The following is a 25,386-nucleotide window of genomic DNA, read 5'->3' as shown; positions in this document are numbered from 1 at the left end:
CTTCAACTCAAAGTGTGACTGTGTCCACACTGTGTTTCATGTGCCTTTTCCCAAGATTGTAGACATTTTTATTTGAAACAGGTTTTGGTGCCATTGAATATTCACAATTTATACCATGGAATATTTATCTGTTCAGTCTACATCTAAGGATTTCTTCCTTGTCTTCTTGCAGATAAAGATGTTTCCCTTCTTAGTTTTACAATTATGTCTCTTTAGTGCATATTTTACTAATACTTTGAAACCAGAGTCCAAGAACTTTCTAATTATTGCTTTGGCTTAATGGTTGTTCCATAGTTTTTCCTCAGCTATGACACTTAGTTGTACTAACATACTCAAATACAATTTTAGTTTTGAAATAGTATCTCCAGGATTTGAACGTCTCATATAAATGAATAAAAAATAAGTTGCTTTTCAATTTCCTAGCAAAACTCTAGTAAGTTGTTATATGATTAGCTGTCATTTGTTCCTTTAAAATATTCCTTTTCTCCAGAGATTAGAGCAAGGTCATCTCTCACTGTATGACTGCGAACTACAGTTAAACCCCAACGTTTACTGTCACATCCTTTGAAAGAAGAGACGACAATGATGTTTTTGAAGAACTTTAACATTCCCAGGAATTGTAAGGACACAACATAATAACTAAATAGATAATTGTAATTAAAGCAGTGGTTCTCAACCTTCCTAATGCTGTGACATTTTTAATACAGTTCCTCACGTTGTGGTGACCCCCAACCATAAAATTATTTTTGTTGCTACTTCATAACTGTAATTTTGCTACTGTTATGAATAGTAATCTAAATATCTGATATTCAGGATGTATTTTCATTGTTACAAATTGAACATAATTAAAGCATAGTGATTAATCACAAAAACAATATGTAATTATATATGTGTTTTCTGATGGTCTTAGGCGACCCCTGTGAAAGGGTCGTTGGACCCCCAAAGGGGTCGTGACCCACAGGTTGAGAACCGCTGAATTAAAGGAAAGGATGCTCTTTTCAGCCTTCCTAACCTCCTTACTCCGCTATGTACTTTGTAACCCAGGGGCTCCTAGAGCTTTACACGGTAACATGCTCTTTCCTCCACCCTGTGTGGCAGCCTTGCTCCAAAATATTTTTTATTTATTCCATTTATCAATGCTAGTTTTTAAGAGGCAAAGTTCACAAAAGTAGTTTGCATCTTTTAAATATTTTTATATTTTAAAAAGTGCAAAGAAAGCTAATTTTTTCAATTTTCAAAATTTCAACAATTTTTTCAATTGTTAAGAGCTGTCATATCAGGTGATTTTAATGTAGATATACACTTTTTTCTTTAAAGTGAGAGTGTGGAAGAGTGTGGAATAACTTTTCACTGCATATAAATTCACAGTATCTTTATGAAAACTATAAAAAGCAGTATTGAACGATACAACTCAGAAAAACCTGTGGATCTTTACATAATAATTCAAATAGTAATTACATCTGATTTTGTAAAGTTAATGTCAAATCTTCTCAAAGAAAATCAACACACAGATTTACCAAAGATGAAAGTAAATGAAATAGCCAATGTACTTACTCGTCTGAAAGTTAATAATAGCTTCAGCTGATTCTTTAGCAACCAGAACCCTAAGGGCTAACTTGAGGAAGAGAATCTATTAAAAAAGGTTTGTGTAAAAATTTCTTTAAGTTTATGACTCTACTTACCCTGACCCGTGCTCTGGGAGGACGTAGGGCTCTTTGAATTTTTCATCTCCAACATGAGAAGATTTTCAAACTAAGAACTTGATGCCTAGGAAATGTTTTCTACTCTTTCTTGGTTGAAAGTAAAATATTGTTCAACTATTTCCCCTTTTTGCTTTGAAATCATTGATATTATGACTTTTCTGGATAGGATAAGAGGCTTTCACACTATTAAGACTTATATTTGATTTATTTGCTGTACCTCAAACTAAGTATTAAACAACTGGGTCCTCAGTGACACAGGTTCAAACATCACTAATGAGTTTCCTTTGTAATGAACTAGGGCAAAAATCCTGTAAGATGCAGCAGTGGGGGCACTGTCCCTAGAGACACAAAGATGTGACAATAGCAACAGGCACAGGTCAAGATAAAATAATAAAAAACCAGAGATCAAGAAGTAGTCTGTCTTTCCTGTATTTCTTCCCTACCATCTAAGAAAGCTGAAAGATCACTCAGCTCTATTCCGCTTGCTATTTTTCTCAATCATTATAAAAGATAACAAAATAGAAAATTAGAAAACTCAAAGCAAGTGATAATTCTTTTTTATATTTTAAAGAACTATATCAGTGGTTCTCAATCTCCCTAATGCTGTGACATTTTAATACAGTTCCTCATGTTGTGGTGACCCCCAACCATAAAATTATTTTTGTTGCTACTTCATAACTGTAAGTTTGCTGCTGTTATGAATCGTAATGTAAATATCTGATATGCAGGATGTATTTTCATTGTTACAAATTGAACATAATTAAAGCATAGTGATTAATCACAAAAACAATATGTAATTATATATGTGTTTTCCGATGGTCTTAGGCGATCCCTGTGAAAGGGTTTTTCGACCCCCAAAGGGGTCGCGACCCACAGGTTGGCGACCCACAGGTTGAGAACCGCTGAACTAGATGAATATTTATGAATATTTAAAAAATAAAAATACTATTATTTCTATTTCCCCCTGTCAGCACTTCCTAAGATATGGTCATGTATGAATTTATGTAAAGACTAGAGGCTTAGTGCATGAATTCATGCACCAGTGGGGGTCCCTTGGCCTGGCCTGCCAGATAGGGCCAAAACCGGCTCTCCGACATCCCCTGAGGGGTCCTGGATTGTGAGAGGGTGCAGGCCAGGCTGAGGGACCCCACTGGTGCATGATCGGGGCCAGGGAGGGATGTGGAAGGTTGGCCAGCTGGGAGGGACAGTGGGAGGGCTCCAGGGCATGTCTAGCCTGTCTGGCTCAGTCCTGATCAGTTGGACCTCAGAAGCAAGCTAACCTACTGGTCGGAGCGTCTGCCCCCTGGTGGTCAGTGCATGTCATAGCAAGCGGTTGAGCAGCCTTAGCATATCATTAGCATATTACGCTTTCATTGGTTGAATGGACGACTGGCTTACCGGACACTTAGCATATTAGGCTTTTATTATATAGGATAGTATTTTTTTAATCCTCACCTGAATATATGTTTTTATTTCAGAGAGAGAGGAAAGGAGAGAGAGAGAGAGAGAGAGAGAGAGAGAGAGAGAGAGAGAGAGAGAGAAAGAGAAAGAGAAACATCGATGTAAGAGAGAAACATTGCATGGTTGCCTCCTGTATGCACCCCTACAGGGTCGAACCTGCAACCTGGGTATGCACCCTTACTGGGAATTGATCCAGTGACCCTTCGGTGCACAGGACAACACTCCAACCAACTGAGGCATACCGACCAGGGCAAGATAGTATTTTAAAAAAAAAATTATGGGATAACATTGGTTAATAACATATAAATCTCAGGTGTAGAACTCTATAATACTATATCTGTATACTCTATTATGTGCTCACTACCTGCAGTCTAGTCTCCTTAAACATTTTATTTTTCAATTATAGTTTACATTCAATATTATTTTGTGTTAGTTTCAAGTACACACCATAGTGGTTAGACAAGCATGTACTTTAGGAAGTGTTCACCCTGGCGTTTCCAGTACCCACCTGGCACCATACATAGTCATTACAGTATTTTTTATTGTATTCCCCATGTTGTATTGACATCCCTATGACTATTTTGTAGCTACCAATGTACTTCTTAATCCCTTCACCTTTTTCACTAGTTCTTGAGCCCTGTCCCCTTTGGCAACCATAGGACTTCAAATACTGTGTTGAATAAACATCACCAAAAAGGACATCCCTGTCTTGTTTCTGATATTAAGGGGAACACTTTAAATTTCCCCCTGTTGTCTGTGGGTTTGTTATATATGGAATGACATATGTTGAGGTATGTTCCCTTTGTTCCCATTCTGCTGAGTTTTTTTTAATTTTTTTTATCATAAATGGGTACTAGATTTCGTCAAATGCTTTTTTGCATCTATTGATATGATCATACAATTTTTATCCTTCATTTTATTTATGTGACTTATCACATTAATTGATTTACAGATACTCTACCAATCTTGCATCCTAGGAACGAACCTCATTTGATGATGGTGTATGTATGATCTTATTCAATGTATTCCTGATTTCTGTTTGCTAATATTTTGTTGAGGATTTTTGAATCTATGTTCACCAGGAATGTTGGCATATAATTGTATTTCTTTGTAGTTTTCATATGTGGTTTTGTATTAGAATAATTCTGGCCTCATGAATTGAGCTTAGGAGTCCTCCCTCCCCTTAATAATTTGAGAAAGATAGGTGGTAGTTCTTCTTTGAACGCTTCATAAAATTCACCTGTGAAGCTTTCTGACTCAGAACATTTTTGTTGTTGTTGGGAGTCTTTTTTAAATTAAATTTACTGAGGTGAGAGAGAGACATTGATTGTTTGCTTCCCATACACATCCCAACCGGGGATAGAACCCGCAACCTAGGTATGTGCTCTGACTGAGAATTGAACCCACAACCTTTTGGTAATCAAATGTAGGCAAATTAACGAGCATCAAGCTAGATTTTGGCATTTCCGTAAAATTGTATTTATATGTGCTTGTTTCTTTATTATTTAAAAAATGTGTGTGTGGTTTTGAAAAAAGTTATTGTGGTAAGAGCACTTAACACATCTTTCCTCTTAAAAAATTCACACTGGTAACGAGATGTTTCCTCTTAAAAGTTATACATTATTTTTCACTTAAGGTACAGTAGACCTTTAGTTCTTATTCATCTTAACTGAAACATATGCTTGTTTATTCTCCATCCCTCAGAACCTGGTAACCACCATCTTAGTTTTTAATTTTATAAATTTGACTTTTTAGATACTTCATGTAAGTGGGTTTATGAAGTGCTTGTCTTGTGTCTGGCTTATTTTACTTAGCATAATGTCTTTAAGGTCCATCCATGTTGTTGCATGTTGCAAAATTCCCTTCTTTTTCTTTATTTTTTAAATCCTCACCTGAAGATATGTTTATTGATTTTTAGAGAGAGAAGAAGGGAGATAGAAAGAGAGAGAAACAACCATGTGAGAGAGAAACATCGATTGGTTGTCTCCCATATGCACACCAACCAGGGATAGAACCCAGAACCAAGGTATGTGTTCTGACCGGGAATCAAACCCACAACCTTTTTGGTATATGGGACGATGATTCAAACAACTGAGCCACAAGGCCAGAGCAAAATTTTCTGCCTTTTGAAGTATGAATACTATTCTGCTCTATGTTTATACTACATTTTTTTAATCCATTAACCAGTCGATAGATGTTTAGGTTGTTTCTACATCTTAGTTATTGTGAATAGTATTGTAATGAACACAGGCGTGCAGATGTCTCTTTAATTTCCTGATTTTAATTCTTTCAGATAAATACCCAGAAGTGGAGTTGCTGGTTCACATAGCAGCTTTATATTTAATTTTTAAATAACGCGAGTGCCTTCTAAATTAAAAAATTTAAGGAGAAAACTGTGAGTCAACAAAGAATGAGGAAAATATTTTCGACAGAGAAACAGAATATATAAAAAACTAGACGTGAAAGCAGAGGGAAAATGTAGGTTCAAATTTCTGGAGTCTCAAGTGTAGTGGGATGGGGGAAATAGTTACAGATGATAACCTATGAACTTCTATTTTTTTTGGAAGAAATGTGGTAAAGAGTTTGTGTTCTTCCCATGTATAACTTTTCACATATAAGAAAAGATGTAATACTTTAATTACAGCTTTCCATATACCTTTTAAAAACTGTTCTGCTTTAGTGACATTCTGTGTTGGCATTTCAGTATATGTGTCTACATCTGGCAGAGTTTTTGTAATACCAAAATATTTAATTTCCTCAAAATAGTAATTATCTATTGTCAATATCTTTCCTTTAACTTTATGGACTTTTTGAGGAAAGGGTATAACAGTTAAAAGTTTTGGTTATGAGCAATTTGATATTGACACAAATCTTATAATTTTTAAGCTTTAGTACTTCAGATGTTTTCCCCATCATTATGAGATTTATATCCCCTTTTATGAAAAGACATTTATTTGAGTGCAAGTTAACCATTTTGCTTTATTTAACATAGAATTGGTTTCATTTACCCTTGAGGATATAGGACAGTAATGGCGAGCCTATGACACGCGAACTCATTTTTTTGGTTGATTTTTCTTTGTTAAATGGCATTTAAATATATAAAATAAATATCAAAAATATAAGTCTTTGTTTTACTATGGTTGCAAATATCAAAAAATTTCTATATGTGACACGGCACCAGAGTTAAGGTAAGGTTTTTCAAAATGCTGACATGCCGAGCTCAACAGGTACGCCATCACTGGTGTAGGAGAATAAGTTTTTGCTGGGTGGTTGATACTTCTCTGTTTTTAGTGCTTAAAACAGTAGCTGTTTCAAAGAAATTACCCAATACATATCTGTTAAGTGAATCGATGAATAAATCATTTGAAAGTTTTGGATTGGATGAAACAATGGCCACTGTTATGTACTCTCTTGCTGGAAAATGTAAATCTTTACAAACCTATGTATTCTCTTTTTATATTTCTAATTTGGAGATATACTTCTGTTTTATTTTATTTTATTGTATTAGGTATTTCTAATTTGAAGGCAAAATCAGGATTTAAATTTAAAGAAAATAAACTGATGAACAAAACAGATCCAGAGACATTGAAACATGCAACAGACTACTCTGTTTGCGGGGGATGGAAGGGTGGAGAGGAAGGATAGGAAGAGATTAAACAAATAATGTATATGCATATATGCATAGACCATGGACAAACAATAGTGTGGAGGAGGCTTGGGGACCCTGGGGAGCGGGTGGAAGCGGGTTGGAGGGGGTCAACGGTTGTGGGGGAAGGGGACATCTGTAATAGTTTCAACAATAAAGATAAAGAAGCTATTAATATGCCTGTGTATAGAAGGATCTTAAAAGAAGGTTGTGAGGAAGATGTCACTAGATCAGGATGAATAAGTGTTTTGAATAAGTGAACCTGAGTATGGAATTTGGTAAGTGCATTATGTAGGTGTTTATTTGGCTTCGCATTCTCTTATTTCTTAGAAAATATCACAATTCTTTTGACTGAGTTATTGAAGGCTTGTTTTACTTGCTTGTTTCTCAAGGTGTAAATGAAAGGGTTGAGCAGTGGAGCGATGGAAGTAGTGAGCACTGTCACACCCTTGTTAATAGCCACTGACTCCTTTGCTGAAGGTTTGATATAGATGAAGATGCAGCTGCCATAGCTGATGGAGACCACAATCATGTGGGAAGAACAGGTGGAAAAGGCCTTTTTTCTTTGCTGAACAGAAGGGAATCTCAAAATTGTCTTGATGATATAAATGTAGGACAGTACTACACACATGAGTGTCATTAGAAGGGTCAGCACAGCACAAATCATGACAGTCTGTTCCATGAACCAAGTATTTGAACAAGAAATTTTCAGGAGGGGAGCTGCATCACAGATAAAATGATCAATGACATTAGAATCACAGAATTCCAGATTTAGGCCCAGACTCAGTGGGGGGATGATAATGAATAGACCAGCCACCCAACAGCAGAAGACAAGTCTTCTGCAGACTGTGCTGCTCATGATGGTCACATAATGCAGGGGCTTGCAGATGGCCACGTAGCGGTCATAGGACATGGCCGCCAGGAGGAAAAATTCAGTTACACCGAAGAGGTCGGTGAAAAACACTTGGCCGGCACAGGCATTGTAGGTAATGAGCTTGTCACCTGTTGCTATGCTATACAAGTATCTGGGAATGCAAGCAGATGTGAATGAGATCTCCAAGAAGGAGAAATTTTGTAGGAAATAGTACATGGCTGTTTTAAGATGCGAATCCAGTAAGATGAGGGAGATGATAATCAGGTTCCCAGTTATGCTCAGCATGTAGGTGAGAAAGAAAAAGACAAAAATCAGAACCTGCAGCTGAAGGTCACTTGTCAGGCCCAGCAGAATGAATGTTGTTACAGTACGGTTTCCCATTGCTGATTCTTGACTTCAGTTATATCTGCATGTAACATTGAGACATCTTATTATAGATTATTTAAAAAGTATGAACCCTATCACATTCAGGTTTTAAAAGTTCATTATTTAAAAATATTTACAGTTTAAATGCTGCTTCATAAAGGGCTACTTTTCATGCCTATGGGTCTGTCCTTAAATAGGAGCAAAATATCTTGACTTTCAAGAATCTGTTTGATGTATTTGCTTGATGATTTGTTCCCTAACGTATCAATATTAGTCAGATAACTTGGGCTCTCTATGCACTCTCTGTAGTCACTTGAAGTCTCTGTTCCAGCGGTATGATTAAAGAATTTTGTTTTCAATAATAGATACAGAGGCAGAGCTGCCTCAAACAGATTGTCAAACTGCAGCGGGAAGGCTGGGGAGAGTTGGGGGGCAGGAGGGAGGGGGGTAAGAGATCAACCGAAGGACTTGTATGCATGCATATAAGCATAACCAATGGACATAAGACACTGGGGAGTAGGGGAGGCCAGGGGATTGTCAAGGGCGGGGGGGAAAAAAGGGACACATATGTAATACCCTTTGTAATACTTTAAGCAATAATAAATAAATAAATAAATAAATAAAATTAAAAAAAAATTTGTTTTCTATTTTTGTTTATTGCATACTTGTGTGTTTCTCTCCTGAACACCTCTAAACTGTATCATGCCTACACGTACACACACACACACACACACACACACACACACACAGACACATTTTTTTCAGCTCTTCTCCTTATACTGCCTCTTTCTATGGTTTTTCTGTCCCCAAGTAATCACGCATAATTCACAGTGGTGCAGAATATAAACTATCTTAATACACAATATACTTATATTTATGCACAGTATACATTTATACTTTTACGAAGTGCTCTGATAAACTTCAAAGATGGTATATTTCTCTGATCTTTTTATCTGTTTTTTTCTTCATCTCTTTTCACTTTCACCATATTTATATTTTTTATGTATTTTCATTAATTCCTGTGTTTTGAAATATCATATTACAGGTGATTATTACTAAACTAGAGGTCCGGTGCCCAGATTCGCACACCGGTAGGGGTCCCTCCGCCTGACCTTCGAGGATCAGGCCGAAACCAGCTCTTGGACATCCCCCGAGGGGTCCCAGATTATGAGAGAGTGCAGACCAGGCTGAGGGACCCCACCAGTGCACTCAGGGCTGGAGCGGGACCGTATGAGGGCTCCAGGGCATGTCAGGCTCGTCTCTCCCAGTCCCGATTGGCTGGACCCCAGCAGCAAGCTAACCTAACAGTCAGAACATCTGTCGCCTGGTGGCCAGTGCGCATCTTAGCGACTGGTTGAACGGTCAAACAAACGGTTGGACACTTAGCACATTAAGCTTTTATTATATAGGATCAGTATCTTTATTTTGTAATAGTCCTTCCTGATTTTCAGATGAATCTGACATATCTATTTGAACATTAAACATGGACTTCAAATCCATTGTCACAAATAAAACCGATGATCTTCTCTATCCCTCTTCCTCCTCTTCCTGTTAATATTTCCTTTCAATAAAAGTAATGGACTATATTTATCAAGCCCATTTATGTGACAGGTATTTTAGTAAACATTTCTCACAGAACATATGTTCTGTCTTCAGCTCACCTGGATAACTTCTATTCTTCCATTGGTTTTCAACTTCCTCTTAAATCCTCTGGGAAGTTTCCTGCACGTCTGATAGCTGTTAGCTGTAATCCTTGTCACTGGGTTCCCATGGAAAACAATACTTGCTACTATTTTAACACATAAAAAGGAATACTCATTTGTGGGGATATTAAATGTGTGTCTTTTTCACATATAACTAATGTAGTCCCAGATATGTTATCAACTGTTCAATAAATGTTTCCAAATGAATTTATCCATGCATGTTTTCCAGACACCTATGAAGCTGTTTTTCTTTCGTTTGGAATTATAATTCAAAGTACTTTGATATTGATTTTGAGGCACATAATGCAATATACAGATGATGTATCATAGAATTGTACACTTAAAACCGATATAATTTTATTAACCAATGTAACTCCAAATCAGGTTATTTAAAAAAGAGCTCATTTTGTCCTGAACTGGCTAAGAAATTGAGGCTATGTAACCAGAATGTTCACTTTTTAAATCTTAAAAATGTGGAATTTTGATTAAATAATTATTGGATTTCAATATTTTTTCTATGTTAGAATCTGTTGCTGAGTGTTTTCTTTTGCTTTCAAAGAGGATCAACTTTTCTGCTTTTGTTTATCACCTTCAGCAGATGAAGAGAGACTGTGTTCACTGCTCTATCTTCCAGCAAAATTCTGCTGATTCAATTTTTGCATTGAGAGCACCTATGTGGAAGACAATAAATCCAGAGGACATGGTCTGTTTTGATTCTGAGTTTGTGTTAATAACTTTTTCACAGATTGTTTTAAGGCAATGCCAATTACATTAGTAGGACTCAAATATTTTTATTTTAAAATAAGTCTCCAGGTTAGAATTTTGCTACAACAGTGAATTATGAAAAGTTTCCTTTGGAGACCCCAATTTATTTGTGTGTAGACTCACTTTATTGTGAATACTAATGTGTTGCTCTACTGATGTGAGACAGGGTCAGTTCTGATGATCTAGTAGAGAATAGAGTTAAGGCCTCAGGGATACAGTACCAACATAAGGAAGAAGAACTAAACTAGGCTAATGGTTTTCCTGATGGAACACACTAAGGGAACTGGAGATACATTCAATGACTGAATTAGATCAAATTGAGATAGGAGAAAGATTTCTGCTGGCCATCTGCTATCTTTCTTCAACCTTCTTTCTAATCTCTCAGGCATCATCTTACTGAGTAATCTTTCAGCCCGGTCATTCTTTTGGGAATCAAAGAAGTATGCCTACACAATTAGATGAATAGATACCTTAATTTTAAATGTGAGGTTGATGATATATATTTCTAGATAGATATCCAATTTTAATCCTTTTAAATGCTAATATATTTTTGTACATAAAAATCTCCAAGTAAATGGCAAAGAAACTGCATTCCAAAAAAGTAAAAATATGTTTGCTTCACTGATAGAGAAATTGTCATTCACATTTCCAATTTTAAAACAAAAGATACATTACATTTTCTCAAGCAAAATGAAACTCACGGTAAAAACTACACAAAACTAAATGTAATTAAAATGGTAAATTTTATCGCACTTACTGTTATGACTGTCAATCATAGTTTCTGCTGGTTGTTGAAATACATGAAATCTTAAAACTCCTAAATTAAAAATGGTAGTTGGGGTGAAAATTTTCTTATGAACTTCTGGTCACTTTTGTTTACAAATCCACTGTTACAGTCACAGCAGCTTTAAGATGTATAGACCTCTTGGAAGTATCCATCTTTAACCACTTACATGTAAATACTGTTGTATTATTTTAACCCTTCTAAAAATATAAAAATATCAAATAATAATAATAATAATAATAATAATATGAGGTTTGTGGAATGTGAGGAACCTTCTCCAGTTTTAGGAAAGTTGCTATTATGGGCTCAGGGCTGTGAGCACACATTTACTATAGTTTGGCATTGTACTTATTTGATAAAAGTTCAACTGAATGAATAAACAGAGTCCCTGGTGACCCTGGAACAAAGCCACTAATGAATCCTCTGAGGAATAAAATAAGGGTAAAAACTATGTTAACTATGGCTTCTTCAGCGACAGTGTCCTTGGAGAGTGGAGGATGCAGCAGCAAATAAAGGCCAGTAGGACAACCAAAGACTCTGGTTATAAAATGCAACTTCAGCTCCTTTTTGCTATTACCTAACATAAGCTGAGACATACCATATGGAAGTATCATAAAGACATCACACTTATCATTTACTGATTTGTTATATGAATAATATTGCACTTAGGAAGTTTTACTAAAATAAGAAAAAGGACAGATATGTAAAATATAACCCAAGTGCTTAATTATATTATCAAACATTCAGACTTTTCTCTTCAGATATATCAATATATCTATAAATACTATTTAAAAATAACAACATAATTTGTATAACTGCCTATATATATCAATATTCTCAAACTTCTAGACATGTCACCATATTTATGTTCAATGTCTTGATGTTCTATCAGACTAAAATTTAATATACTATATATCCATGTTATTAAAAAATTTGCATGCTCTTATGGTGAATTGATTTATGACAAAGGAGCCAAAATATACAATACGGAAGGATAATCTCTTCAATAAATGGTCTTGGGTAAACTGGATTGCCACAGGCAGAAGAATGTAACATGAATAAATACAAAATGTCTGATATATATAGTGAAATATTATTTAGCCTTCAGAAAGAAAGAAATCCTGATATTTGTGACAACAAAGATGGAATTATGCTGCAAGATAAGTCAGAAAAAGATAAATACTGCATATCGCTTTTACTTTTTGAATATCAAGCTTTTAATTTTATTTTTTCTTCAACGTTTACTTCCTCTATGCCCTCTTCTACCTTTTCCCCTCCCCCCATAACCACCACATTGTTATCCATGTCCATGAGTTCTCTTTTCTTTTCTTTCCCCCCCCAAATTCACACCTCACTACTCCCAGAGCTATCTGACTGCTCTCTATTTATATGTGGGATATAAAGAAAAAGTAAAAGTCAAAAACAGATAGTAGAAAATTGGTTTCCAGGAACGAGGGAGTAGGAGAAACAGAGAGGGGTTGGTAAAATAGTACAAACCTTAAGTTATAAGTAAGTTCTGAGAATCTAATGTATAATATGGTGACTATAGTTGATAACACTGTTTTATAAAATTAAAATTTGCTAAGACAGTAGAATTTTAATGTTCTCTATATAGCGATGGATGTATTAATTAAGAAGATGGAAAGCGTCCTTTCACAATGTACACATATAGCAAATCTTTATGATGTACACTTTAAATATTTCATAATTTTGTTTTTCAATTATACCTCAGTAAAACTGAAAAGAATAATTTAAAATAAAAAATAAATGCTCTTGAAATGTGTTACCATGGATTAACTAATGACTAAAACAAAGTCCTATTTATGTCCAGTTTTTTGGAGAAGGTCATTAAGAGGATGTGACTGTCCATTGATGGTGAGCTGGTCCCCGGGCAATTGGAGGCTCCTCACCTGCTCCCTGTCCTTGGAATGAGCATCCTGACCACGTTTCAAGGACACGTGAGACCTGAGAGAGCAATGTGTTGTTGAGACCACCTGGATGGTACATGTGACTGAACCCAGTTAAGGCCTCTATATAAACTTTTAAGGTTCTAGTGGGCAGGTGTGAATATCTCTCCTCTTGTGGCCTCCCAAGACAAGCCTTGTATGTAAATTCCCTTGCTCATAAGCCTGCTACCTACTAATCTGGAGTGGTCCACCTCTCTCTTAGGTTTCTCCTTTCCCTCCATTTATGGCATTTCACCCTCGAGGTTGCAAACAAACAATATTTTACAATTAAAAAATTCATATATTTTGAATATTAACCTCTTGTCAGAGCTGTAGTTTGCAAATACCTTCTCCCATTTGGTCGGTTGCCTGTTTGTTTTGTTGGTGGTTTCTTTTGCTGTGCATAAGCTTTTTAATTGGATGTAGTCCCATTCATTTATTTTCATTTATTTTTGCCCTTACTTCCCTTGCCTTTGGGGTCAAATTCATAAAATCCTAAGACCAAGGTTTATAAGTTTAGTACCTATGTTTTTTCCTATGTAAGTTATTGATTGTTTCAGGTCTTATATTTAGGTCTTTGATCCATTTGGAGTTAATTTTTTTTAAAAATTTCTTTATTGATTAAGTTATTACTTATGTGTCCTTATCCCCACATTACTCCCCATCCCCCCCCCCCACTCATGCCCTCAACCCCTTGTTGTCTGTGTCCATTGGTTAGGCCTATATGCTTGCATGTAAGTCCTTTGGTTGATCTCTCCCCCTTACCCCCACCCTCCCCTACCTTCCCTCTGAGGTTTGATGGTCTCATCAATGCTTCTCTGTCTCTGGATCTGTTTTTGTTCATCAGTTTATGTTGTTCATTATATTCCATAAATGAGTGAGATTATGTGATATTTATCTTGGAGTTAATTTTTATATAAGGGAACAAACAGTAGTCTGGTTTCATTCTTTTGCTTGTTGTTTTCCAATTTTCCCATCACCAATTAATGGAAGAGGCTTTCTTTTCTCCATTGTATGTTTTTTGCTCCTTTGCTGAAAATTATATGCCTATGTACATGTGGGTTTATTTCTGGGCTCTCAATTCTGTTCTGTTGATCTGTGTGTCTGTTGTTCTGCCAAACTATGCTGTTTTGATTATTGTTGCTTTGCAGTATAATTTGAAGTGAGGTAGTGTGATACTTCAAGCTTTGTTCTTTTTTTCTTAAGGTTTCTTTAACTATTCGAAGTCTTTTATGGTTCCTTACATATCTGATGATTTTCTTGTAACACAATCCAATCAAAAAATGGGTAGAGGACCTGAACAGACATTTCGCCCAAGAAGACATACAAATGACCAATAGATATTTTAAAAGATGTTCAACTTTGTTAGCTACTAGGGAAAAGCAAATCAAAACTACAATGAAATACCACTGCATACCTGTTAGAATAGCTATTATCAACAAGACAAGCAATAACAAGTTTTGGAGAAGTTGTGGAGAAAAAGGAACCATCACTCTGGTACAGCTAATATGGAAAACAGTTTGGTGGTTCCTCCAAACTCATGAACATTGACAACAGTATGGTAGTTACCAAAGGGGAAAGGTGGTGGGAAAAGGATAAAGAGGGTAAAAGGAGTCAAGTAGATGCTGACAGCAGAAAACTAGACTTTGGGTGAGCACACAATATAATACACAGACAATGTATTATTGAATTATACACTTGAAACTTATGTAATAGTATTAACGAATATCTCCTGAATAAATCTCCAATATCTATTGGTCATTTGTATGTCTTCTTGGGCGAAATGTCTGTTCAGGTCCTCTACCCATTTTTTGATTGGATTGTGTTACAAGAAAATCATCAGATATGTAAGGAACCATAAAAGACTTCGAATAGTTAAAGAAACCTTAAGAAAAAAAGAACAAAGCTTGAAGTATCACACTACCTCACTTCAAATTATACTGCAAAGCAACAATAATCAAAACAGCATAGTTTGGCAGAACAACAGACACACAGAAAATAGTTTGGTGATTCTGCAAAAATTTAAGAATAGCCCGGTTGGTGTGGCTCAGTGGTTGAGCATTGACCTATGAATCAGGAGGTCATGGTTCGATTCCCAGTCAGGGCACATGCTCAGGTTGCAGGCTCAATCCCTAGTAAGGGCCATGGAGGAGGCACCTGCTCATGACTCTCATCAGTGATGTTTCTATCCCTCTCTGAAATCAATAAAAATATATTTAAAAAATTTAAAAACATAGTTACCATATGATTTAGCAACCTCTCTTCTGGGTATCTGCCTGATGTATTTGAAAATAATTACTTGCAAATATGTATGCACCCCTGTGTTCATTGCAGCATTATTTCAGTGGCCAAGAAATGGAAACTACCAAAGTTTCCTTGAATAGATGATTGGATAAAGGAGATGTGGTACATATATACAATAGAATACTACTGAGCCATAAGAAAAGACAAAACACTGCTGCCATTTGCAACAACATGGATGGACTTTGAGAATGTCATGCTAAACAAAATTAAGTAGGACAAAAAGTCAAGTACCAAATGATCTCACTCATATCTATTTATATAAAAGGCTAAGCAACTGTCCGACTGTCTGACCGACTGGTAGGTATGACACACATTGACCACCAGGGGACAGATGTTCAACACAGGAGCTGCAGAGCTGCAGTGACTTGGCAGTGGCGGTTCTGCACCCCGGAACCAGAGAGGAGGGAGCCCGATTCCAGGGTGTGTCACCTGAGAACCATCCTCTCACAATCCGGGGCCGCTTGGGTGATGTTGGAGAGCCAGTTTCAGCCCTATCCCCTCAGGCCAGGCCAAAGGACCCTACCTGCCAGAGGAACCCTGTTCATTCCACAGACACCCTTTGAGCTGCACTGCCCCAGGTGCGGCTGGCTGGAGAGGGACCGCAGGAGGTTGGCTCCAGGGTGTGTCCAGCCTGTTTCACCCAATCCTGCCCCGCTGGCCACCTTCTAATGAATTTCTTTCAATGTGCATGAATCTGTGCACTGGGGCACTAATGTGGGATATAAAACTGAAAGCAACAAATGGACAAACAAGACAAACAAACAAAAACTCATAGACAAAGACAACAGTATTGTGGTTACCAGCGGGAAGTGGGGGGAGGGGTGGCTAGTGAGGGTAAAGAGGTCAAATATATGGTGATGGAAGAAGATATGAATTTGGGCGGTGGACACACAATGCAATATACAGATGGCATATCATAGAATTGTGTACTTGGAACCTATATAGTTTTATTAACCATTGTCACTCTAGTACATCTAATTAAACAAATCTAGCAGAAGTCAATCTGGATGTGTTTATATAACTGTTTGGAAGAAATGCTTCTTTTTATTTATTTCTTGATGTATTAGAGGTTTCCTATTGATGCAACAATTTACCACAAATTTAGTGGCTTAAAACAACACAAATGAGTTCTCTTGTAGGTCTGCAGGTCAGAAGTCTAAAACCAAGTTATGGGCAGGGGTACATTTCTCCTGGAGGCTTTAAGAGAGAAACTGTTTCTTTGCCCCCACCCCCCCTTTTTTTTTAGCTTCTAGAGGCTGCATGCTTTCTTTGGCTCCTAGTCCCTTCCTTGTATTATTTCAACCTCTTGTTTTCATTGTAACATCTCCTACTAATGGTTTGATTTTTCTGCTTCTGTGATTACATTGAGGACTCTTGGATAATCCAGGATAATCTCATTTCTTTCTCATTTTAAGGTCCATAACTTTATGATATCTATAAAGTCCCTTTTGCCATGTAAGATAATATTCACAGGTTCAGGGAATTAGGACATTTTTGGGGTTGTGGTTTTTCAGCATACTGCCTATGAGTAGAATTATTCAAGAGAGACAGAGTCAAGTTATATAGATACTGGTAGGTAGAGCTTACTCTAGTCAAAGTTCTGGTTGAACAGATGGGAAAAATTTACAGAGTATAGAATAGTAAATATCCTTCTCTAAATATTTTGATCAAATTTTTGTTTTCAATAGAGACTAAATGAGAGTGTGCTACATGGCGGCCAGCAGGACAGCAAGGAGGGAGAGAGTGTTAGGAAAGGAGCGAGAGGGGCGTGTGTGGACGTGTGTGGTGCGTGTGTGGGTGAGTGAGGTACAGTTAGATCTCACAGGAGTCTCAGGGACTGGCAGATCAGGCTCTCCTAGACGGGGAGCTCCTGCTACCACCAGGGGCACTCCCAGGCTGGGCACAACTTTCAGTGCCAAGCCCACGTCATCTTGTAGAGGGGAGCAGTGGAGGCCATGCCGGACTCCTGCAGGGAGCCACTTGCCAGCCATTACCCCCATAGGGCCACCACCATACCCCGGCAGTGAGGGGCCCAATACCTCTCTGTGAGCTTCCAGATGTCTGTAGTGAGTACTCGCTAGAGAGACCTCCTGCTGGTGCCTCCTTGCCAACATGCCTGGACCCAGCATCCCAGGATGACCCTCTGACTACGACTGCCCCATCCTTGGTCCCAGGACAGTGCTGCCATAGCAACCAGGAGCCACCCAGTGACTACACCAACTCCAGCCCCAGGTCAGTGTGGCTGCGGTGACTGGGAGCTGCCTAGCAACTGCCCCAACCCTGACTCAAGGACAGTGCTGCTGGTGTTACCTGGAGCCACCCAGTGAATGCCCTGCCCTAGGCCCAGGACCTTGGTGGTGCCTTAGCAAGGTGCCAGGGCTGCACAGTTAATTGCAGTCCAGAGAGCTCTGGGTCTTCACAGGGAGTTACACACCAGAGGATCTGTGCACATACCCCTGCTAACCCAGAACATCTGAAGTAGACAATGGAGGGACCACATCCATGGAAGAAGGGGGTACAAATCAGAGTAGAGTCAATAAAGGCATGAGACTCAAGGCAGACCCAACCTCTAAGCTAACAAGTCCCGGTCCATTGGATCACTAGGGGCTTCTACCTCTTGGACCCCAAGCAGGGTGCTCAGGGCCAGAAAGAGACAGCAAAATGGGGAGTCAAAGAAACAATCCCCAAAGGAAAGAAAAGGAGGAATCACCATAAAAGGAATAAAACATAATGGAGGCAAGCAATATGACAGAAAAAGAATTCAGAGTAATGGTTACAAAGATGCTCAACTGTCTGGATGGAAAATTTACCAACATATGTAAGAATCAAGAGGGAATGAAGAATGATGTAGCTGTAATAAGAACACAATGGAATGTTTCAAAAGTATACCAGAAGAAGCAGAGGACCAAATCAGCGAGTTAGAAGACAGGGTAGAAAAGAAAACACCCAAGCTGAACAGCAATTGGAAAAAAATTAAAAAGTAGGAGGAGAGTTTAAGGGAGCTTTGAGACAATATGAAACAAATCAACATACACATAATAGTGGTGCTAGAAAGACCAGAAGAGGAGCAAGGAATAGAAAGCCTATTTGAAGAAATAATGACAGAAAACTTCCCTGACTTGGGAAGAAAAAGTGACACAAGCACAGAGAGTCCCAAGCAAGATTAACCCAAAAAGAACCACACCAAGACATGTCATAATTACAATGACAAATATTAATGACAAAGAAAGAATCTTAAGGGCTGCAAGAGAGAAACAGAAAGTTAAATACAAGGGATCTCCCATTAGACTATCAAATGATTTCTCAACAGAAACTCATCAGCACAGAAGGGAGTGGAATGAAGTATACAAAGTGATGGAAAGCAAGGGACTGAATCCAATAATACTCTACCCAGCAAGGCTATCATTCAAAATTGATGGTGAAATCAGGAGATTTTCAGAGAAAAAAGGCTAAGAGAGTTTAATACCACCAAGTCAGCAATGCAAGAAATGCTAAAAGGACTGTTGTAAAAAGAAGAAATAGAAAGGGAACAAGAAACACAGGCATGAAGAATAAAAATGGCAAAACAAGTACCTATTAATAATAATCTTAAACATAAGTGGATTAAATGCTCCAATCAAAAAAACATAGGGTGACTGAATGGATAACAAAACATGACCTATATAAATGCTGTCAACAAGAGACCCACCTCAGAACAAGGGACTCACACAAACTGAAAGTGAAGTGATGAAAATATATCTTTCAGGCAAATGGAAATGAAAAAAAAAAAGCTGGGGTAGCAATACTTATATCTGACAAATTAGACCTCAAAATGAAGGCTATAACAAGAGATAAGGAAGGCCACTTTATAATACTAAAGGAACCAATACAACAAGAGGATATAGCTCTGATAAACATATATGCACCCCATACAGGGGCACCCAAATACATAAAAACTTCTGGAAGATATCAAGGGAGAGATCAACAGAAATACAATCATAGTAGGGGGCTTTAATACCCCATTGATATCACTGGATAAATCTTCTAGACAGAACATCAACAAAGAAACATCAAGCCCTACACAACTCAAAAGATCAGATGGAACTAACTGACATCTTCAGAACATTTTACCTGAAAGCACCAGAATATACATTCTTCTCAAGTGCACATGGGACATTTTCAAAGATGGACCTCATATTAGGACACAGGCTGTCTCTTTAAATTCAAGAAGATTGAAATCATATCAAGCATCTTCTCAGATCACAATTGCATAAAATTAGAAATCACTACAATAAAAACAATAAGAAAAAAATCAAATACTTGGAAGCTAAATAGCATGCTGGTAAACAATGATTGGGTTACCAAAGAGATCAAAGAAGAAATAAAAAGCATCGTGGAAACAAATGACAATGAAAACATAGCAATCCAAAATCTATGGGATACAGTGAAAGCAGTCCTGAGAGGGAAGTTCATAGCACTACAGGCCTCAAAAAACAAGAAAAGCTGGTAATAAATTATCTAATTTACAACTTAAAGAATTAGAAAGAGAACAACAAAAAATGCCCAGAGTAAGTAGTAGGAAGAAAATAATAAAGATCAGAGCAGAAATAAATGACATAAAGTAAAAAAAAAAAAAAAGGACTACAAAAGATCAATAGAAGATTTATAAACCTCTAGCCAGGCTCACTATGAAGCAAAGAGAGAGGACTGAAATAAACACAATCAGAAATGAAAGAGCTGAAATAACAAGGGACGACACAGAAATACAAAGGATTGTAAAAAACCCCCCAAAACTACAAACAACTCTATTTCAACAAATGGAACAACCTAGACAAAATGGACATAGTCCTAGAAAAATACAATCTTCCAAGACTCAATCAGGAAGAATCAGAAAATCTGAATAGGCAGATAACTACTGAGAAAATTAAAGCACTCCCATTAAACAAAAACCCTAGTCCTGACGGCTTCACAGGGGAGTTTTACCAAACATTCAAAGAACTAAAACCTACTCTCAGACTATTCCAAAAAATTCAAGAGTAAGGTACACTTCCAAGCTCTTTCTATGAAACCAGCATTATTCTAATCCCAAAACCAGATAAAAACACTACAAAGAAAGAGAACTACAGGCCAATATCCCTGATGAACATAGACACTAAAATCCTTAATGAAATTTATCAAACCATATCCAACCATACATTAAAAAGATCATATATCATGACCAAAGGGGATTTATTCCAGGGATATAAGGCTGGTACAAATATCCACAAATCAATAAATGTGATAAAGCACATGAACAGATTGCAAGACAAAAACCACATGATCATATCAATTGATGCAGAAAAAGCATTTGACAAAATCCAACACCATTTATTGATAAAAACTCTTAGCAAAATGGGAATAGAGGGCTCATACCTCAACATAATAAAAGCCTTATATGACAACCTACCGTGAACATTATACTAAATGGGAAAAAACTAAAACCATTTCCCTAGGAATAGGAACAAGAGAGGGATGACTGCTCTCACCACTCTTATTCAATATAGTACTGGAAGTCCTAACCACAGCAATCAGACAAGAAGAAGAAATAAAAGGCATCCAAATTGGAAAGAAGGAAGTAAAGCTGTCATTATTTGCTGATGACATGATATTATACATAGAAAACCCTAAAGACTCCATAAAAAAAACTACTTGATGTAATAAATAAATTCGGCAATGTAGCAGGATACAAAATTAACACCCAGAAATTCATGGCATTTTTATATACCAATTAGAGGCTCAGCACACGAAACTGTGCGTGGGTAGGGTCCCTAGGCCTAGCCTGTGATCAGGGCCATCTTCCACCCGCTAGCCAGTCCCCAGTCCCACCCTGCTGCCATTCACTCCAGTCCCCCATGGTTCCCTATTTGCCATCCTGCAATCGGAGCCTGCAGGTTAGGGGGGAGGGACTGAGAGATGGTCAATGCACCTCATAGTGACTGGTTGAGTGGTTGTTCTGGTCATTAGGCTGTTATGGTCGCTGGCTTTTTATTATATAGGATAATGAACTCCCAGAAACAGATACTAAAAAACAATCCCTTTTACCATTGCAACAATAGCAAAAACTTAAGATACCTAGGAAAAACTTAACTAAGGAGGTAAAAGACCTGGACTCGGAAAACTACAGGATGTTGAAAAAAGAGATAGAGGAAAACATAAACAGATGGAAGAAGATATCATGTTCATGGATTGGTAGAATCAACATCATTAAAATGTCCATACTACCAAAAGCAATCTATAGATTCAATGCAATCACCATTAAAAAACCAATGGCATATTTCACAGACCTAGAACAAACTCTCTAAAACTTTATATGGAATAAAAAAAGACCCTGAATATCTACAGCAGCACTGAGAGAAAAGAACAAAGTTGGAGGGATCAAAATACCAGATATCATGCTATATTACAAAGCCACTGTTCTCAACACATCCTGGTACTGGTGCAAGAACAGACATATAGATCAATGGAACAGAACAGAGAACCCAGAAATTGACCCAAACCATTATGCACAATTAATATTTGACAAAGGAGGCAAGAGTCAAGACAGTCTCTTCAATAAATGGTGTTGGGAAAATTGGACAGATACATGCGAAAAAAATAATAAAACTAGACCAACAACTTACACCATACATAAAAATAAACTCAAAATGGATAAAAGACTTTAATGTAATATAGGAAGCCATAAAAATCTTAGAAGAATCCATGGGCAGCAAAACTTCAGACATTTGTCATAGCAATATCTTTACTGATACAGCTCCTAGGACAATAGAAACTAAGGAGAAAATAAACAAAAGGGACTACATAAAAATAAAAAGCTTCTGGACAGCAAAAGAAACCATCAGCAAAACAACAAGAAAGCCCACTGCATGGGAGAACATATTTGCTAATGTGACATCTGATATGGGTTTAATCTCCCAAATTAATAGGGAACTCATACAACTTAACAAAAGGAAGTTAAACAATCCAATAAAAAAATGGGCAAAGGACCTGAATAGATACTTCTCGAAAGCAGACATATAGAATGCCAAGAGGCATATGAAAAAATGCTCAAAGTCACTAATCATCCGAGAGATGCAAATCAAAACAACAATGAGGTACTACCACACACCTGTCAGAATGGCTATTATCAACAAATCAACAAACTACAAGTGCTGGTGAGGATGTGGACAAAAGGGAACCCTCATGCACTCCTGGTGTGAATGCAGATTGGTGCAGCCACTGCAGAAAACAGTATGGAGTTTCCTCAAAAAATTAAAAGTGGAACTCCCATTTGACCCAGTAATACCATTTATAGGAATATATCCCAAGAAACCAGAAACACCAATCATAAAGGATATATGCTCCCCTATGTTCATAGCAGCACAATTCACCATAGCTAAGATTTGGAAACAGCCTAAGTGCACATCAGCAGATGAGTGGATTAAAAAACAGTGGTACATCTGCACAATGGAATACTATCCTATCTAATAAAAGAGAAACATGGTAATTGGCGTACGACCGCTACCCTTCCCATTGGCTAATCAGGGCGATATGCAAATTAACTGCCAGCCAAAATGGCGACCGGAAACCAGGCAGCTTAAAATGAACATGAGGCTTGCTTGCTTCAGTGATGGAGGACTCCAACGTTCCCCGCTGCCACTGCAGGCCTCTGAACCTGCAGTTTGAACATTGTAACAAATACAGAAGCTAAACAAAACCCCAGAAACCTGCTTTCAGCGAGCTGGGATCTCAGAGCTGGAGTTGATACAGAGTTTCGATTATAGAACCTAAACAAACCAGATACCTACTTTCAGTAGCTGAGGCCTCAGAGCTGGAGCCAAGCCTCAGAGCTAAAGCTGGCCCAGAATAAAAAAAGAAAAAAGAAAAAAGGAGCAGTTGGGAGCTTCAGTCCCAGCCTGAAAACAGCCCTCAGCCCTTCACCCAGACTGGCCAGGCACCCCAGTGGGGACCCCCACCCTGAAGGGTGTGTGACCAGCTGCAAACAGCCATCATCCCCTCATCCAGGCTGGCCAGGCACCCCAGTTGGGGACCCCCACCCTGATCCAGGACAGCCTTCAGGGCAAACCAGCCGGCCCCCACCCATGCACCAGGCCTCTATTCTATATAGTAAAAGGGTAATATGCCTCCCAGCACCGGGATCAGCGGAGCCGGGAGGCCTCCCAGGACCGGGATCAGCGTGACAGGGGGCAGCGCCCAAACCCCCTGATCGCCCTGTGGCTCTGTGTGTGACAGGGGGCGGGGCCACAACCTCCATATCGGCCCTGCTCTCTTCCTGACAGGAGAAGGCACCCCAACCCCCTGATCGAACCTGCTCTGTGCCTGATAGGGGGGGACTCCCCAACCCCCTGATCGGCCCTGCTCTGTGTGTGACAGGGTGCGGCACCCCAACCCCCCTCACGGGCCCTGCTCTGTGTGTGACGGGGTAGAGCCATAACCTCCCCATTGGCCCTGCCCTGAGTGTGAGAGTGGTGGCGCCCCAACCCCCTGATCCGCCCTGCTCTGTGCATGACAGGGGGGAGCTCCCCAACCCCCTGATTGGCCCTGCTCTGTACGTGACAGGGGGCAGCGCCCCAACCCCCTGATTGGCCCTGCTCTGTGTGTGACGGGGGTGGCGCCGCAACCTCCCCATCGACCCTGCCTTGAGTGTGACAGGGGGTGGTGCCCCAACCCCCCAATCGGCCTTACCCTGAGTGTGAATGAGGGTGGCATCGCAACCTCCTGATCCGCCCTGCTCTGTGCATGACAGGGAGTAGGCCTAAGCCAGCAGGTCGTTATCTCCCGAGGGGTCCCAGACTGCGAGAGGGCACAGGCCGGGCTGAGGGACCCTCCCCTCCCCCCCGAGTGCACAAATTTTTGTGCACCGGGCCTCTAGTCCTAATATATAAAAAGCCAGGGGTTGTAATGACCAAAAGGACCAGATGGATGACTGAACAGCAGGCTAGGGAGCTGAGGGAGTGGGACGAACGGTCACCATGAGGGGACACCCCGCCTGGATCTGGGGCATGGCCAGCCTTCAAACCATGGGCAGCCCTTAGCCCAGGCCAGCCAGTGTCCCAGAGGGGACCCCCACCACAATCGAGGGCATGGCCTGCCTTCAAACCATCAGCAGCCGCTAGCCTGGGGAAACCTCCTAGCCGAGGACACCTGAGTCTGTTCTGGACCTAAAGCCGCGCTCTTCCCCGAGTGACTCGGAAGCCTCCAGTGTCTAACTGCCAGTCTCTGGAAGGTGGGAGTGTGTCCACTGTCCACCAAAAAGTAGGACCATCAAACCGTTCACAGTCTCAGTGCAGGCACTGTTCGTGGCTGACGGGGTGGAGGCCAGACCAAAACAAATCAGCAGAAACACCCTGCCCACCTTGGTGGGTGCAGCTGCAGTCCATGCGGGCCTCGGCAGTGTAGAAGCGCTACTTTCTCCCAGGTCCTGAGCTGGCACCACCGCCACCTCGCTCACCCTCAAGCCCCCCTGAATCCTGACAGTGAAGTGTGTAGGGCATGCTGCAGGAGTTGTGCCGTTCTGGGTTCTCTTGCCCAAAGACACCCTTTGGGATGAATTCAGAGCCACATCTCATTTCCCACGAGACTGGAAGAACCACGTAAAAGGAATTCGACAAAAGTTTTTCACATCTCTGTTTATTCTTTTGAATCTATAAATGACCGTAAAAAAAGCATTCGGGCCACCTAAGAGGGAATGCACTTCCTGGCCAGAGCATGCAGGATTCTTTTGCCCAACAGGTTAAAGGAAGCAGAGAGCTGGCACAGTGGAAATGGCCCTGGTGCCCTATGAGGAGACCATGGGAATGGGGTTGCAGAAATTCCATA

The 25,386-nt window shown here is 39.2% G+C and overlaps 1 protein-coding gene across 1 annotated transcript; it reads right to left on the bottom strand.

Annotated features, from left to right (window-relative positions):
* Nucleotides 1-7,129: 7,129 nt before the first annotated feature.
* LOC132226148 (olfactory receptor 6C2-like) lies at nucleotides 7,130-8,065 on the bottom strand. Its single transcript, XM_059681009.1, has one exon. It carries the CDS (start codon nucleotides 8,063-8,065, stop codon nucleotides 7,130-7,132), a length of 936 nt encoding a protein of 311 aa, XP_059536992.1.
* Nucleotides 8,066-25,386: the final 17,321 nt, after the last annotated feature.

This window comes from Myotis daubentonii, chromosome 2, assembly GCF_963259705.1.
Source record: "Myotis daubentonii chromosome 2, mMyoDau2.1, whole genome shotgun sequence".
NCBI lineage: Eukaryota > Metazoa > Chordata > Mammalia > Chiroptera > Vespertilionidae > Myotis > Myotis daubentonii.
The sequence above is the reverse complement of the archived record's forward strand: the minus strand, read 5'-3'. Positions and strand labels throughout refer to the sequence as shown.